The following is a 16,286-nucleotide window of genomic DNA, read 5'->3' on the forward strand; positions in this document are numbered from 1 at the left end:
TTTTAAACCAGCTTTTTTAAAACCAAAGATGTGCTGAATCCAACAATCTTTTTTAGGAGCAAATTGAGAACAATCTGGGTTAGAAGAAAAGCTCCAAACCCTTTTATTTTTGTTTTTTTATGACAGTTGAGTCAATCTGTGCAATACTTGTGTAGCTGCCACTAAACGGAAACAAAATCATTCATTTTTAAACAATCTTTTCCCAATGAAATGATTCACTTTTCTGCAGATGTAGTGAATTGTTTATGTACACTATCTGGAAAAAGAATCTCAGTCATGCCATAATGTGCTTTTACCATGCAGTATTAGAATTCATTTTAAAGTTTACAAATATTAACCTGCACTCGCCTGGATTTTTGATGTCCAAACTTTCTCTCCTTTATTCCGTTCCTCTTGTATTTATGAGATCTTCCACACAACTTGCTGTCCGAGTGCAATCAGAACTGTTACTCTAGCTATTAGTTTGAGATTTTAAAATGGATTATAATATATTGAAATGTAACCACAATATTTTCACTCATTCAAAGCCTTAATTCCATTTTGTCATGTATTTTTTTTTTCTTGTTTTGTCAGTTTTTTTGTAAATGCAAGTCAGTAATTATTGCCATCTTTTTAGTAAATGTGTCCAAACTTCATTCCAAGTTTTTGTTGTGATTCATTTCAGCCTTTCAGTCTTAAACACTGTTTTAGCACACCCTGAAACCCCTTGGATTGGAAAATAAATAATTATTTTTGAGCATTTTGTTGCTAGAGTCCAAGAATTAAAAAAAACACATTTGAATAAACACAGAAAAGATGAATAAAACTCTTCCTACATTGTCCTCCAGGGGGCAGCACTTGATTACTTGTTACCATCCTAATCAACTGGATGAGACTAATCTTTGGACTAGAATAACTGATTAAATATTTAATTTTGTTTTTTGTGCCTTTCGTGTAAGATGTTCTACATCAGTTAAAAACATATAATTTTAGTGCTTTGTATTTTCTTATGATCAAATTTTACAGCGTTTGGTTAATCTTCACTCATTTATTTTGATTTAGAAAAACCTGAATACAGAAAAAAACTTTGTCAATATTATCTGATGCAACATATTTAACACGCATTGCATATAAACACATTTAACATACCACTTTCTCATGGGTGTTTCCCAGGCACTTGCTTAAATCAATTTGATTTAGTATCAAATTACACAACAGAGTTGAATGTAAAATATACATGCATAGCGATTACAAACATAACTAAAGTCTTGAATTTATTTTTGGTTTATTAATTTTAAGTAGAAAAAACTGAAACCAGTAAATGATTGTCAAGAGTCATATACTGTTTAAGGATTTTGTATCTCAGGTCAAAGTTTACTTTTACTATATCTTCAATCATCATCCACCTTCATGGTATATTCAATTTATAAAAATAAAATATCAGGATATCATACGTTTAAGAGGGAAAACCAGGCTGAACAACGCTCAATAAGTATTTAACCTAAACTTTGAAATGACACAGATCAGCAGGGGTGCTGCTAGGGATTCTGGGCCCCATAAATATAATTTTTATAGGGCCCCTTGTGTTAGGGACCTCTGTGGGATCCCCTCAGTTTGGGCCCCTAGACACAGCCAACTTTTCGGCACCCCTGCAGGTCAGGTGCCTCAAAATTATTCCTCTAATCTTATTTTTCTAACTTTGAAATGCAGCAAATGACAATGGAATGTAAGAAATTACCTTTTTTTCTGGTTTACATTTAGTCACATATGAGGGTTTTTAGGTTAGTGTCTGTCATCCGCTTGGATTTGGGAATTCAAAGATTTCAAAAAAAGTTGCTGCAGTAGTAAAAAGTGGCTCCAGCTCTGCATTTGATTTATTGCTGGAGATTTTTTTTAATAGACTTGAAGCACAACACTATACCACCACTTTCAGAGAAAGGATACAGATATTTAATGTTTATCAAAATAAATCTAGATTTTCCTTTACTTCAATGTGAAGAAATGCTGTATACATTTTTGTATCATAAACCCACCTTACATTAAAATATTTGTTCAAAAAATTATTACGTTGCTAAAAATGGTAGAAGAACACTTTGGTTTGGAATATAAAGCATTAACATTTAATTTGTTTCTTTTGGATCATGCAGAGACCCTTTCAAAAAATTACAATATAATTAAAAGTGTGTCCATTTCTATAATTCCTTAAAAAAATTAAAACATCCTATATGGATTATTGTTCACTGTTTAATTGATTTTTTTTTCTTACCTTTTTTGATGTGAAAGCAAGATTTTAAGGAATTAGAATTCTGTGGAAAAATCTGCCCAAATTTGGCAGGAAATTAATGTTTTAAACTGAGTTTCACCAACAAGTAATTAAAAAAGTCGACGCATCAGCACAGGTTTCCTATATATCATTAATTCTGTTCAGTTTGGTGCAAATATGTCAGTTCGGTTAAATATGAGGAAGACTTCAGACTTAACAACCACCCAGAAGACCATCATTATCCCCTCCACAGTATAAATGAGCCATTAAAGTTCATAGCTAAGGATGCTGGCTGTGAACAGGTATATGGAAAGTCTAATGGAAGGGCAACATGTTGTAGGAGAACATGTGGCAGTAAAAGAGACAACCGTGGGCTTTAGCGAATCATCAAAAAGCTAAGTTTCAAGAACCTGGAGAGATCCAGAAAGGGAGGAATGATGTAAGAGGAGCAGCTTTTTGGTTCAGATCTTATCGACAGGACTCATTTAACTCCCGCACAGTAAATTGTGGCGATTAGGGTAAACTTCCTTAGGAGGGTCTTTCCGTCCAAGCCCATGCAGCAACCTCCTTCAAATGCCACTTTCAGGACGCTGAAGGTTGAAGTTGCACTGACAACTGCGTCTTTCTGCTTCCAACAGTCGAAGTCTGTCTCACTTCTGACATGACTGACTCTTGTGATCTGCTTTGTCTTTGAAAATCTGGCACTGGATGACTACTTTTGTTGGTTGTTTCCCACAGATGATGGTGGGAACTTTTACAAGTCCTAAAAAATGCATTCTTAAAAGTGAATTTGTAAAAAAATAAGTGTTTTTCTAGCAGTTTGCAACATCTGTGAGCATTTATGGTGATTGCAGAATGCAAAGATCTGCATGTAAAGGGAAACTCATAATTAAAATATTTTCAAATTATCCAAAAGTTTTGCCCACAGAGCAAGAAATATGGTTGGTCATCATTCATTCATTCATTCGTTCATTCATCTTCTTGGCCGCTTCGTCCCTTTCGGGGTTGCGGGGTTGCCGGAGCCTATCCCGGCCACTGATGGGCGAAGGCGGGGTACACCCTGGACAGGTCGCCAGTCTGTCTCAGGGCCTCAATCACACACACATTCACTCTCACATTCACACCTAGGGACAATTTAGAGTCCCCAATCAACCTATGAAGCATGTTTTTGGATGGTGGGAGGAAGCCGGAGTCCCCGGTGAAAACCCACGCATGCACGGGGAGAACATGCAAACTCCACACAGAAAGGTCCCAGCCGAAAGTCGAACCGGGGCCTTCTCGCTGTGAGGCGAGAGCGCTAACCACTGCACCACCGCGCAGTGGTCATCATTACAGTCCAATGTGTGGAAACGCTTTGAATTTTGCTAAGACATAACCATACAGGTCTTATTTTGTTGTGGAAAAGTAACAGTCGGTTGAACTTTATTAAACTAAAATGTGAATAGATTTACCATGAAATCTTGTTTTGTTTTGTTTGTACACATTTAATTTACACTTGATTCTTTTAGACTTCCAGAAGTTCAAAAAATATAAAAAGAATTTCACACATTCTGACTCAAATAACATATCTCAGTTTTATTTGTTGGTTGGCTTTACTGTTTGTCTGTTTGTCTATGAAAAACAGTGCTCAAACTAAATAAATGTTATTTTATTTTATTTTTTTTTTCAAAATGTGAACAGTTTCTTTAACTTTTGGAAGGTAAAAATATTTTTTGCAATTGAATATTTAAAGTTCTGTTAGGTAACGGTCTTCTTGTTTCATTTAAACATAAGGACATTCACGTTTTACTTAAATTTTTCTGCTCTTTTTGTCTACACTTTCGTTGTATAAAGATTTTTGTCAAGAGATAGGCATGTCTGTGTATTAGCACAACAAATGTCAACCAAACACATTTGGCATTTTAGGCAATTTAGGAAACGTAATAAATAATAAATAAATAAAAGATTCTGACCCTAACTATAAGGTGGTGGGATTTTTTTTTAATTTCTGTTACTCTGCACAATGTGTTGCATCTTGAGTCATAAAAATGCTTAGCAAGAGTAAAAGGCAAACCACTATGGGCTGTTTGGAAGTGACAGTTACTGTCTGGTTCTTGGTTTTGCTCATTTCTGAAGAAGTGAGTGAAATGCATTAACCAGAAGTTAGTCTGTATCAAAAGTGCTTACTGCTGTATTGTCTAGGTTCCTCTGGGACACATGACACCCCCCAAAAATCACTCACAGCAAGCTTAATGTCAAAAACACAACATATTTATTAAAAGGAAACAACGACCTGAAGACAATGGAATGGTAGAGCAACGGTTGTTTCGAGGCCAATGTGAAGTATTTCACAGATACAGGAAAATACCATTAATTTTAGCAAGAAACCCTGTTTAAAAAATTGTAACGTAAAAAAACAAACAATTTTTATCCAGCTGTCTACTTGATAGCCTCACTCAGCTAGTTTATGCAGCTGTCAGCTTAAAACGCCACTCTTGTACCACAAAATGCTGAAAGAAAAAAATGTTCGGAGTTGGTTTTACAGAAATGCCACAAAGCATCCTAATAAGTGTTGCTTCAATTTAAACCCAGACTGATGACTGTCTTTTACTTTGCTGAAAAATCTAATGTATTTTCCATACTATGGAGCACTCTGGATTATAAGGCGCACCACCAATGAACATACTATTTTTGAAATGATGCCATATACAAAGCACATTAAGTAAGACAAAAGAGACAGAAAAGTCCATCAGTCAGACTTCTGCATTCACACTGACTCTAGGGCTATTTCCAAATTCCCACAAAAATCCCTAACTAATAAAAAACCATATAGTGCAGGACAATCTACTTCCCTGTATTTTAAAAAACAATTCGTATGCCATGTTCAGAATTTCTTTTCCCGAATAGGATGTCACCGATTTCACAGTCAAAATCTAATCAATATGAACATTTGACATCTATTTATTAATCCACTGTGTTCTTATGATGGCATTGTGGATAGTTTATTGAAAAAAATACATGTAAACACCTTTTGTCCCCACAAAAATCCTTAAAACGCAGTGCACTGTGGTCTATATCTGCTACTGTGGTGAGCATCGATGCACACTGGTTTTTTGCAAAGACTTCTGGGAAGTTTCTAGTGCACTCGCTTTTGGAAGTGTAGATTCGAATAGCACGACAAAATGGCAAATGCACTATATAGAGAGTATTGAATGAATTCGAACATACCCTAGAACTTGTTAGCGACACGTTACATGTTAGCTAAGTTAGAAGTGTTAGCATATTTACAATACCTCTAACTGTAAATGTTGTTAGCATCTCAAAAACACTGACTGATACCACTAACACAAGTTACTGAGAGTGTTAACTCTAAACCTTGTTTACTATATGTAAAAACTCCAAACCTGGTTTTTAACGTTAAATAAACACACAGTCCAACATCACCGCGTTACCTGTGTTTACAATAACACCCTTTTTTGATAGAGAGCAGTGTAGGCCTAAAAAAATCCCTTCAGCACCAGTGAGCACTACCAGAGTATGTATATATATATATATATATATGGCATTCTGAGTTATAATACAACTGTTGCCTTTGAAAAAAAAATTAAAAATGATGATCAATCAATGATATCATCAATGTTCGGAGTCAACAAATGTCATAAATTACGTTGCAGAAATGTGACAATAATTCTAGAATACTCAAGGTTCCTTGTCCCAAGCCTCTAAATCTGAATAAGTCTTTCTGTATAGTAAACTGCTGTTTTGAGAACAGACGTTGCACAGTCTTTCCCTCCAATCAGCATAACGCTTCACCCTCCACTGCTGCTTCCAGCTAAAATACTCTGCGTACCTCTTTTTGTCTTTTGCCAGCTCTTTTAAGTATTCTCCCAGCTCTTTAACTGATGCAAACTCATTCACGTGGATGAAAGAATGAGGTGGAGCCACAGCTTTGTAATCTCGGATTGACGGTCCCAGGACAACAGGCACTGCTCCGCCTTCATAAGAGTTCTTCCACAGCTTCTCAGTGATATAATCTTTGGCCACTGAGTTCTCAAAAGCCAAGTAGAAGTAGCAGCGGGAGATAGTGGGCAGCAGATCCGAAGAGGCGAGAGGTTTGTTTGCCCAGCTGCCATAAACCTGCACTGGAACCACGGCGTTGAGCTCTTTGTACACCTGAGTTCTTTTATGATGGCTCTGGTAGTTGCTGACCACCCAACAGACCAGGGAGGTCTTATTGGCAGTAATGTCTTCTGGCAGTGGTGTTTCTTCCTCCTTGGGTAGCAGCTTTCCATAAGGTACGGTAACATCAGCATCCCTCCTGTAGGAAATGGTCATATTGAAGATGTTTGCAAATGGTCTCAGGTTTCCATTGTTAGCTGGAGACTCCAGGGACATCCAGGCCCACCGCTGGCCTTGTGGTCTTGGGAGGTCGGTGGGCAACTTTTGTCCCCCCCTTACCAGCTCACTGTTGTGGAACACCACAATGTCTGCAGAAGAAAAATAGGAGCGATCGTCTACCAGCTTACAGTGAGGGATGTGGAAGAGATCCCAGCACACGTCACCACCAACACCAGATGACTGTCCAAAGGGCCAGTACCACAGCAGAACAGTCAAACTCCCATTGATACTCAAGTGGCCATACGTGGAGTAGTTGTAGCTTCTCGGCCATCCGTGGTAGACGTACAACATTAAACTTAAGAGAATGCAGATGACGAAGAACTTCTTCAGAAAACCAGATATAGGTTTCTCAATGTTTTCCCCGCCCTGCAATAGAGGAAGAAAACCTTTTATAAAGTAATTCAACCATTTGACCTTATTCAAAAGATAGCAGTTTTTTCCTACTTGACAGTATATTAATTTTCCAAGAGCATTTTAGCATCAAAATTTGTTTCTGAAGTAAGTTTCTCACTTAAGTGTTGAAGAAGTGCAGTCTTGTTTAAAACCTTTAACATAATCAGCACATTTTCTGCTGTTATTTATGCTTATAAATAAATAAAAAGAGAATAAAGTAAAACATTTAGAATGAAGTTGTAAAAGTATGAAAAAAACAACAATAAATTTGAAGATTTATGAGTAAAAAAATCAATATTTTATGAGAATAGTTATAACTTAATAAGTTAAAAGAGTTTATGAGACTGAAGTCATATGTTTTTGAGGCAAAAAGCTATTTAAGAACAATAAAAAAAAAACTGTTGAATTTCAGTATGACTGAGATACAACACATTGCAAGCGGTTACTTTAACACTGGTTTCACAAATAAGGAAATGCTTAGTCTTTCCGTGAGTCAACATTGTTTTATTGTAAATATAAGGATGTTGAAAAGAAATGGCAAGAAATTAGGCTTCTTCAGAAGAAATGTTATTGTCCAATAAGGAGTGGATTACTGGCAGATGAGTCATTTATGCTGTTGGGTGTGTGGTTTCAGAGGTCCGAATGCATCAAGGCAAATGGATTCCTATGAAACTGAAGCCTTATGGCATCGCAGTAAACGGCAGCATTGAGAAATTTAGTCAGAACAATATTTAACAGATAATCTCTAAAATCTTGTTCAGATTTCTAAGTTATCTAATAAAAAAGTCAAACAGGATTCTGAAGACACATTTTCAAATCAAATCAAATTGAGCTTTAATTATAAAAAGCACTTGTCAAACATTGCAGCTCAACGTGATTTACAATCAAACACAGACAATATATAACTTAAACCGACCCACCCTTCCTCGTTCTATTCACACATGCACCTCATGAGCCCACACACAATGGATACAGACACAAACACACACAAAAACTACAAGAAGAAAAGAGATGTAAGGCTTCGCTATGTGTGAGTAAACAATATGTGCAGAATCTCTTTTATCAGGAGCCAGCTCAGCCACAGAACACTGCTCCAGTCCCCACCCACATCACAGCAAAAGGGTCCATCGCAGCAGCAATAAACAATGACCAAGCAGTGTTCTGAAAGATCCCTTGATAGAAACACTGGGCGGCAAATCGTGATAAAAAGAAAGCGAAAAATAAATACATAAAAATAAGTCAAATTTAAAAAACAATTCCTTACAATAAATAAACCAGATATGATTAACTAAAAGTCATATTAAAAATGTGGATTTTGATCCTCTTTCCACAGAAATAAAAAGAAAAACATCCTTATTTTAAAATGCTATTGTTCTATATGTTCTGACGTTTAAACCCAACTGTTACTTATGTTGTAAGTGTTTCCTTTCACAGTTGAGAAACAATTCTTTTGCAACAGAAAGACAAACTAAAGAAAAGATCAAATCTAACAACACAATCAATTCCCAATTCCTGAAATTGCTTAAAACCTATTTATATGAAAAGTAATTATATAAAAAGTATATTGTTTTAGAAGGATACAATTTACTACAGTGCAAAATATTTCCAACCATAACAGTCTGTGGACTCACCATCATGCGCTGCAGCTCCGAGTGAGTCTTCTGATCATTTGCTTCCTCCTTTTAACGGGAACAAAAAAAAGAGAAGGCTAAGAAGTTCTCTCGAGCATCTTCACGTTCTGTTCTGAAACATAACTGGTGTTTCCAGCCAGCCTTGAGTGTCAAATGTTTGTATGCAGTAAATAAAAACACCCAGACTTGTTTTCTACTCGTGATGCTCTGATAGACACATCTTTAAAAAAGTTTGGTAATAATTCAATATGAAAGTTTGATGAAACGACTGCACTAAAAAGGGGATTTACCAATAATTTGATAATTGTATATTTTTTTATAAATCTGTGAAGCCAAAGCAACCATGCAGAGCTCTTGTAGTGCAAAACAGCTCACATTTACTGGTGCGCTGTGGTTTTCTCAGTTGCCACAGAGATGCAGTGGAAAATTGAGTGCCATATGCTCTGTCCTGTGCATGAATCACAGGATACTGTCTATTTAAATACTATCTATAATCAGATATCAGGTCGGTAGGAAAAGGCCCAGACATTTAGCTTTTTTAAGGAAAAAAATTGGCGTCTGGAAATCTAAAAAGCCTGGATCACCTTGGATTCAATGCAAATCTTCAGAAACCACAACATTTTCAAGAACTGAGGATGGTAGTCATGAGCAGCAAAACATCTACCAGATCAGGGGTCCTCAAATTTGCTGCCACTACCTTATTATGAAAGTTCAATGTCTACTAAGCAATATCTTCTGCATGTCCACGCTTCTTTGATGATAGCTTTGTATTTGTGATGTTTCAGTTTGCTTTATGCTTAAAACTTTGCAATGGCTTTCGTTGTTGGATCTGGTCGTCAGAAGAGTCCTTAGCAACAGTTGCTAGCATTGTTAGCCCCTTTCATTTTACAGGAAACGCAGAAGATATTCCTTTTTTTTTCATTAAGATATTGCTTAATAGTACACAGGCTTGAACAAATGTTCAATAAACTTGAACATCATCCTCTGTGCAGATGATGATCCTGCAGAGTGCAGACATCTTGACATTCTGTAATTGCATTATTTGTGGAAGAGCCCTTTCCATTGAGCCTATGACTACTCTTTGCATTATAGAAAGGCCTGACAATAAATGTAGTGCTTTGTACTCAGCTAAAACGTAGATCACGATGTATTGTCGACTGAAGGTTGCACTGCTACCTAAGTACTGCAGTTTGTTTCTGAGTCAAGGCTGTCGGTGGAAGAGTTAGGAGAGTTTCAAAGTTTGAAAACTCAACCCCATCATGTTTGGAATAAAATAAAAACAAGAGAAACTATTAAATAAAAGCAATCCTGATAATGATTTTTTTTCTGTTTTCACTTTTATCTGCATTTGCATGTTTCTTGGAATTTGCATATTTACATAAACCCATTTAATCAAGTTCCATTTTGATCATTTTATCTGGAAATGTGTCATATTACACCGAGGAACGTAAAGTGAAGAGTCTGGGATTAGTACCCCAGATTAACAAACTGGAAGTTACGCTACTCCACCCAGTGAGCTACAGTCATCACAGCATGGCAGGAAATTAACCAACTCCTCAGCATCTGAAATATGGAAATAGGCTTCCGAGGGTAGAGGCATTAACTGCCCAAAATGTTAACTGTTTTGCAGTCTGAGGTGTTTTTTACCCCATAACCTGCCACTAAACCTACTGTTTCAGAGATGAACCTTCTAGAACTTGATAATAAAAGCAACCTCTTAACATTATTATGAGTGAAACGTCCATTAAAATGCCCAATTAAATGTAACCTGAAATATATTTAGTTTAGTTTAGATTATTTTTATTCCATTTTCATAGAACACAAAAAGACTTTCATAATACTCTTGTTCTTAGTGAAAATGAATGCTCCCACTGGTACAGGGGCTGCTGGACCAATCACCGCTTACTAATGTTGTCTGGCAACATGGGAACATTCATATTGCGGAACAATGGTAGCTGAATTAACTTTATTTCTTTGGAACTGAATATATGTTCTCTGGGTGATGCCACATGCGCGTTGTCCGTCTCTATATACTTTCAATGGTACAATTCCAAGCATGGGGTGTGCAGGTGATAGACTGCCGGTCGGATGCCAAGAGGATGCCCACACAAACTACCTGTCAGGAGTCAGAGCTCTGACTCTCCCTCTCGTCACCAGCGGGAACAGTCACCAGAGTACTAATTGAACATCATCTCCCAGCAGCCCACAGTTCCTGGTTCCTGCTCAGCTGTCTCCAATCAGATAATCACCCACCTGCTTCTTAAGCAGCACATAGAGCCACGCTCAGTGCAAAGTATTGTTTGTGCCACTTTGCCTGCGTTACCGAGCGTTTCTGTCTGGACATGATCTCCTGTCCCTGCTTTTTCTCTGATAGTCTGCTGCCTGCCCTGACCTTCGCCTGGACCCTGACCACTCTACTGTCTTCTTGGATTATCCCATGCTCATAATTGACATCTGCCTGCCTGACCCTGATTTAGTTTTGTGGATTTTTAGCTCTGCTTAGTTCTGAACTAATAAACCTACTGCAAAACCAGCTGTGACACTAACCACTGATTGTCTAATTTCCTCATTTCCAACAGCCAGTTGCACAGGAGGTACACACTTGTATAGGCTTGAAGGCTTAAGAGGGTTGAAAAAATTCAATCTGATATGCCTATGCCTCACCAACTTCCTCCTCACTCACTCTTACATGTAAGTGTTTTCTACGACCTCTCACCCACAGCATGCCAACAGGAAAAAATGTACATGAACATTTTTGTCTATGGACTCACTTAATAGTCTGATTTTTACATTTTGTGCATGCCATCCACTTGCTCTGTTCAGGTTTAACCATGTTCCACCCAGAGACAGCCCAAATACTTTGAAATTGAAATGAAATGAAGCTTTATTTGTTATGTGCAATATCAACACAGGTCAATACAACAATGAAATGCTTGGGATGAGAAGCCAGTGAACTCGCCAATTTGGTAGGTACTTGTACACACAACAGTATGTAGAGTAAGTAAAAAAAATACAAGTAAAAAGTAATAAAGTAAAAATAGTATTAATTAAAAAATAATACATGGTATTAAAGAGTGCAGTGCCTCTGTCTGCCCAGTTTGTGGTTAGTGGGTTTCAATTTTGGAACAGTAGGCTCAAGAGGATATGATAGCTCTCCATCCAAAACGGGAAACCTACAAATTAAACTTTATTTGTAGAGTATTGGCATCATGGATGAGCAGCCGACAAATCTGCAACAACTGTGTGATGCTCATCATGTCAATATGATGAGCATCACACAGTACCTTGTTATTCAATGCCACCAGGGGTTAAGGCTGACGGCAACAGGGAGGTTCAATCCAGTACTGGCAACATGTAATAAAGAAAAGAGAAACAATTTTTGTAGACACTTTGTAAAATATGTTTCTGCTGAGGAATGAAAAAAAGACTAGGGGAAGTTACTTTGTGGTATCTTTTCTGTTAATGTTTTTATGTGGTTTGATAGTGTGTCTGTGTTCAGGAAGTCTTTATCTTGCATTGAAGATTCAAAGATGTTCTTAGGTTGTTGCAAAATGCTCCCTTTTATCTTTAAAAAAAATCTCTCAAGTTGCTCCAGAGTTGAGCCTCCCGCTCTTTCTTCACTTTACACATTACACACATGCGTAAAACTTTATCAAAATAAATGTCGACAAAACACAATTTTGGTATTACACTGTTTCCATCACTTAAATATTATCCAAACACAAAAACCCAAACCAACTCAGGCGATAAGTCATCAAAACCATGGTGATGGATGAGAACAAGTATTGTTTTAAGGTGATTCACAATAAGGGAGCATTTGGGTGATGTCACAGCAATGATGAGCACGTGCCACGCCGCCAGACCATTGACAGTCTCTAAATGAGCCAGACGCATGTGACAAATCAGATCAGCGGTATTAAAAAAAAAAAAAAGTTCTATCAAATAAGCAGTTGAACCCTTTTTTCTGTTTAATAACAGATATTTTCAGATTTCTGTCATGCAACTAGAGCTCAACTAGGAAACATCTACGTAGGCCATGAAGCTGCAGGCGTCGCTGCGCCTTCTGGGTGGTAGCAGCTACGGATGAAGCGATTTTAGGAAATCTTGGTTGGTGATTTTACAGAGGAGCTGTGGATCCAACAATTCTGTATGACACACACTCTAAATAAGCTGTGGCGCCCGCTGCCGGTGCTCAGAGCAGCCAGTGCCCACCAAGAAGTGCATTTCATTAAAAAAAATGGTTTGCGAAATAATAATGAGAAACTAGAATCTTATTAAAAAAATATTTCGGTTTGTAAAAAAAAATCTTTGTTCCATAGTGTGAAAATTGACAATTTACATATAAACTCAAAATAGACGTCAAAATGTTTGAGAATAAGTTTAAAAAAAAGATTCTTTAAATTGAATCTTTATTAATGCTTATTTATTATTGTTTTTCTTATGTTTAAATTACTTGCTTGAAACTGATTAACTTGACTAAAATTAAAAAAAAAAAAAAAAATCAAACAGAGAAAAGCTAAAATGAGATTTTTTTTACAAAACAAAGTCTTTAAATGAATGATATGACTTTTAACATGGAAACGGGCCCCGTTTGCACCACCCCAGTCCTTCTTTTCTTCTCTTTTCTCCAAAGCTTTCTTAGTTTTTCAGAAAAACTCTATATCTGCACATGACTTCATGGCTTCAAGAGTATTTCATTCTTCTGCAGAGCCTTTTAACCTTAAAATACTTTACTAATCTTAACCCTAACCCCAAAACAAACCAAAAATACCAAGGCTAACCTAATTCCCAAACATCACTAAAATAACCTAAATAACAAAACCAAAAATAAAAACTTTAAAACAAAAAAAGTAAATAAAGATTATCTGTGTTTCTGTAAATTCAAACTTCCTGTTTTCCATCCTACTTACAGCAACTATTTTGAGGTATATTCTTAAAAAAAGTAGGATTTGGTAATGTAAATAATTCTATACTCCCAGAGTATTGCTACAGCTAAGAGTTTAGATATACATTTAATTTAGTTGCTTTTAAGTTCGACGAGAGCCTAAGAAGACAAAAGTTCTACCTTAGTAGCAGTGAAGAAGCTCCTTTGTGAGTTGGTTTGAGTATGTGTGACACTATCCGCCTTGATGTATCACATTTGATGTATCACATGACGGCGTGTGAAGGAAATGTGAACAGGTTACACAGAATAGGGTGAGAGGAGGGCAGGAAATTATCTTTATTTGTCTCGTATGTCTTTAAAAAGTAAAAAATAGTTTCTTGACTTCAAAGAAAGTCTCCACATATCAACTATATATATATATATATATATATATATATATATTTGTAGGTAAAATGTGACTAACACATTGACTGCTTCTTTCACCCTAACCCAAAATCAAATGATTAGACGGGCGGGCTTTAAAGAGTCCAAAAAGTCAATCAAAAAAACATGCTCGCATAAATTAAAAAATAAAAATGAAATCATTTCTAACCCTCGGCAACAAACACCGACAATTTCCACAAAACCAAAATATACATAAATTTTTAAATATAAAAACTGATTTTTTTTTCAACACAAAAATCTTTATGGAAATTTTGATTTATCACCTTCCCGCTCAACATGTTGTCAAATGCGGTGAAAGCAGCGAATGGGGAGCGCACAGCACACAGGAAAACCCAAGGTACAGCTTGCTCACGAAGCATCGTGGAACTTAACACGAGCGGTTATTAACACTCAAATATAGACATGTAGAGAGATGAGCATCCAGACAACAATTTCACTAGTTGAAAAGATAAATAGAAACTTGATGTTCATAACTAACGCGACACCTACTGCTCAACTATGTTTCCAGTAAAGTTACCAAGAACTTTTTGTATACATGAGTCAGTAAGGAAAACTGAACATGGGTGTGTTGTTACACAAAAATGTGGTATTTCTTCTGCTTCTACTATTTTATTAAAAACACCATTAACTGTCAAACCTGCCTTGTGTGCCGTTTGAAGATTTGTGAAAAAAGGGCTGTAATACAGATTTAAGTGAAAGGAGAAGAGCGCACAGGAAACAGGTGAGCCCACATCTCTGAGACTAGGTTCATATAAATGTAACATCCTGTTTTTAAATGACTAAAGCTGCAGAATAACGGCCTCATTAGATAAATGGCAGTAAAGAAAAAAGTAACTGAATTAAAAGTCCTGTTAATTATGGGCCCAACTCACTCTGGCCAGGACTGAGGAGAGGACAGTAATAGCATCATTGTGTTAAATATTTAAGTAATAAAAGTCTGAAGATATTTGTTAAAACAGAGATTATATTATTTCATCCTACATGTTCCATATTGATATCTATGGTCAAAAATGAAGGATTTGAAACAAAAGATGCGATGTCAAAGTTTGAAATTCCTCTTTGTGATTAATAGAACACAGAGAGTACTTACATAAATTCTGATTTATCACCTTCCTGCTCAACATGTTGTCAAATGTGGTGAAAGCAGTGAATGGGGTGCGCACAGCACACAGGAAAACACAAGGTACAGCTTCCTCAATATCACTTCCTCAGGAAGCATCATGGAACATCCCAGAGGTATGATGTTCATTTCTCACTGGTTGATGTTGTAACTATAAGATTTTGTTTTGTTTTCTTTCCCAATCTTCTCTTACTGCATACTAAATCGGCCGAATGCTTGTTTATCTGTATCTTTCTTTTTTTATTGATAGATTTATTGATTGTTAAAAGGGGCAGACAAAATAAGTTTTTCTTCTTTCTGTCCCCTTTTCATTTCTTAACACACTCCTGAAGTTTTTCATTCCTCCAAGTCTCCTCATCTGCTTGACTCACCTGGAAGTCACCATGTCCCTTTAGCTGTAGCTGTCCAACCTCCTCCCAAACACTCAAAGGATGCTTCATCATCTTGAGAAGACTCCTCCTTCGTGATTACTCTGTTCTTCTTTCCATCTACACCCCAATAAAACAGCTTGAACCTGCTTCCAATCTAAGCCTTGCTGTAATTCCATATGATCTCTAAAGAAACGGATTTCTACCATATTTTTTTCCATCACAGCGACCAACTTTATTTATTCTGTGGAAGTCCTAAAATTCTCACCTCAAGTTTCACACTCTTGCATTTTCTTTTCTCTCTCTGCTTACAAACCTATGTAGTTCTCTCCTTCTTCAAGCAACAAAAGACCAATTTCCACAGACATAATATACAGTAATTCACCTGGACATGGGACTGGAGCATGAAGGTGGGAGACAGCACCCCCCTGTGGTTGCATTCATGATTACACTCTGGTGGTTATAATAGTACTATGACCAAATATCAATATTGACATTATTTAAGATTGCTAGAGAATTAAAGTTAAAAAAGAACACTAGTATTAAATGATGTCATCTCATAGAATTGATTTTGTTATATCTCTTTTTTAAAATAGATCTAATCATTTTTTTAAATTAAAAATAAGTTGTATTAAACATTTTCTTCAAATTAATTGGTATTAAAATGTCTTCTGTCTAGTCAAGAGGCTTTATACTTTTCACTCACCAATCACCACATTAATGCTAATTGACGGTGTCTGTGTAACCCCAACATGTGACACTCATTAGCAGAATATGCACCACCTGCTGTGCTTTTATTTTGGAGGGCACTTCCTCTATAAACAAC

General features: G+C 36.5%; 2 protein-coding genes across 3 annotated transcripts in view; one reads left to right on the forward strand and one right to left on the reverse strand.

The window, feature by feature from the left end:
* The window catches only part of pou5f3 (POU domain, class 5, transcription factor 3), a gene marked incomplete in the record, with an annotated part of 2,727 nt that extends 2,092 nt beyond the window's left edge, over window positions 1-635 (forward strand). Inside the window, 1 exon segment of the mRNA XM_024299562.2 lies at window positions 1-635.
* A 3,841-nt stretch (window positions 636-4,476) lies between these two features.
* Window positions 4,477-12,619, reverse strand: LOC112162797 (alpha-(1,3)-fucosyltransferase 7). 2 transcript variants are annotated; one of them, XM_036214584.1, is made up of 3 exons: window positions 11,928-12,619; window positions 8,644-8,691; window positions 4,477-6,985 (listed from the first exon to the last, which is right to left on the reverse strand). In XM_036214584.1, the coding sequence occupies exons 2-3, from the start codon at window positions 8,647-8,649 to the stop codon at window positions 5,921-5,923; spliced, it is 1,071 nt and encodes a 356-aa protein (XP_036070477.1). In that variant the 5' UTR covers window positions 8,650-8,691; window positions 11,928-12,619; the 3' UTR covers window positions 4,477-5,920. The 2 variants fall into 2 exon arrangements, with proteins under 2 accessions (XP_036070477.1, XP_024154462.1); XM_024298694.2 differs by lacking the exon at window positions 11,928-12,619 and having other exon boundaries at window positions 8,644-9,363.
* Between the last annotated feature and the right edge of the window lie 3,667 nt (window positions 12,620-16,286).

This window comes from Oryzias melastigma, linkage group LG12 (assembly GCF_002922805.2).
Source record: "Oryzias melastigma strain HK-1 linkage group LG12, ASM292280v2, whole genome shotgun sequence".
Classification (NCBI taxonomy): Eukaryota; Metazoa; Chordata; class Actinopteri; order Beloniformes; family Adrianichthyidae; genus Oryzias; species Oryzias melastigma.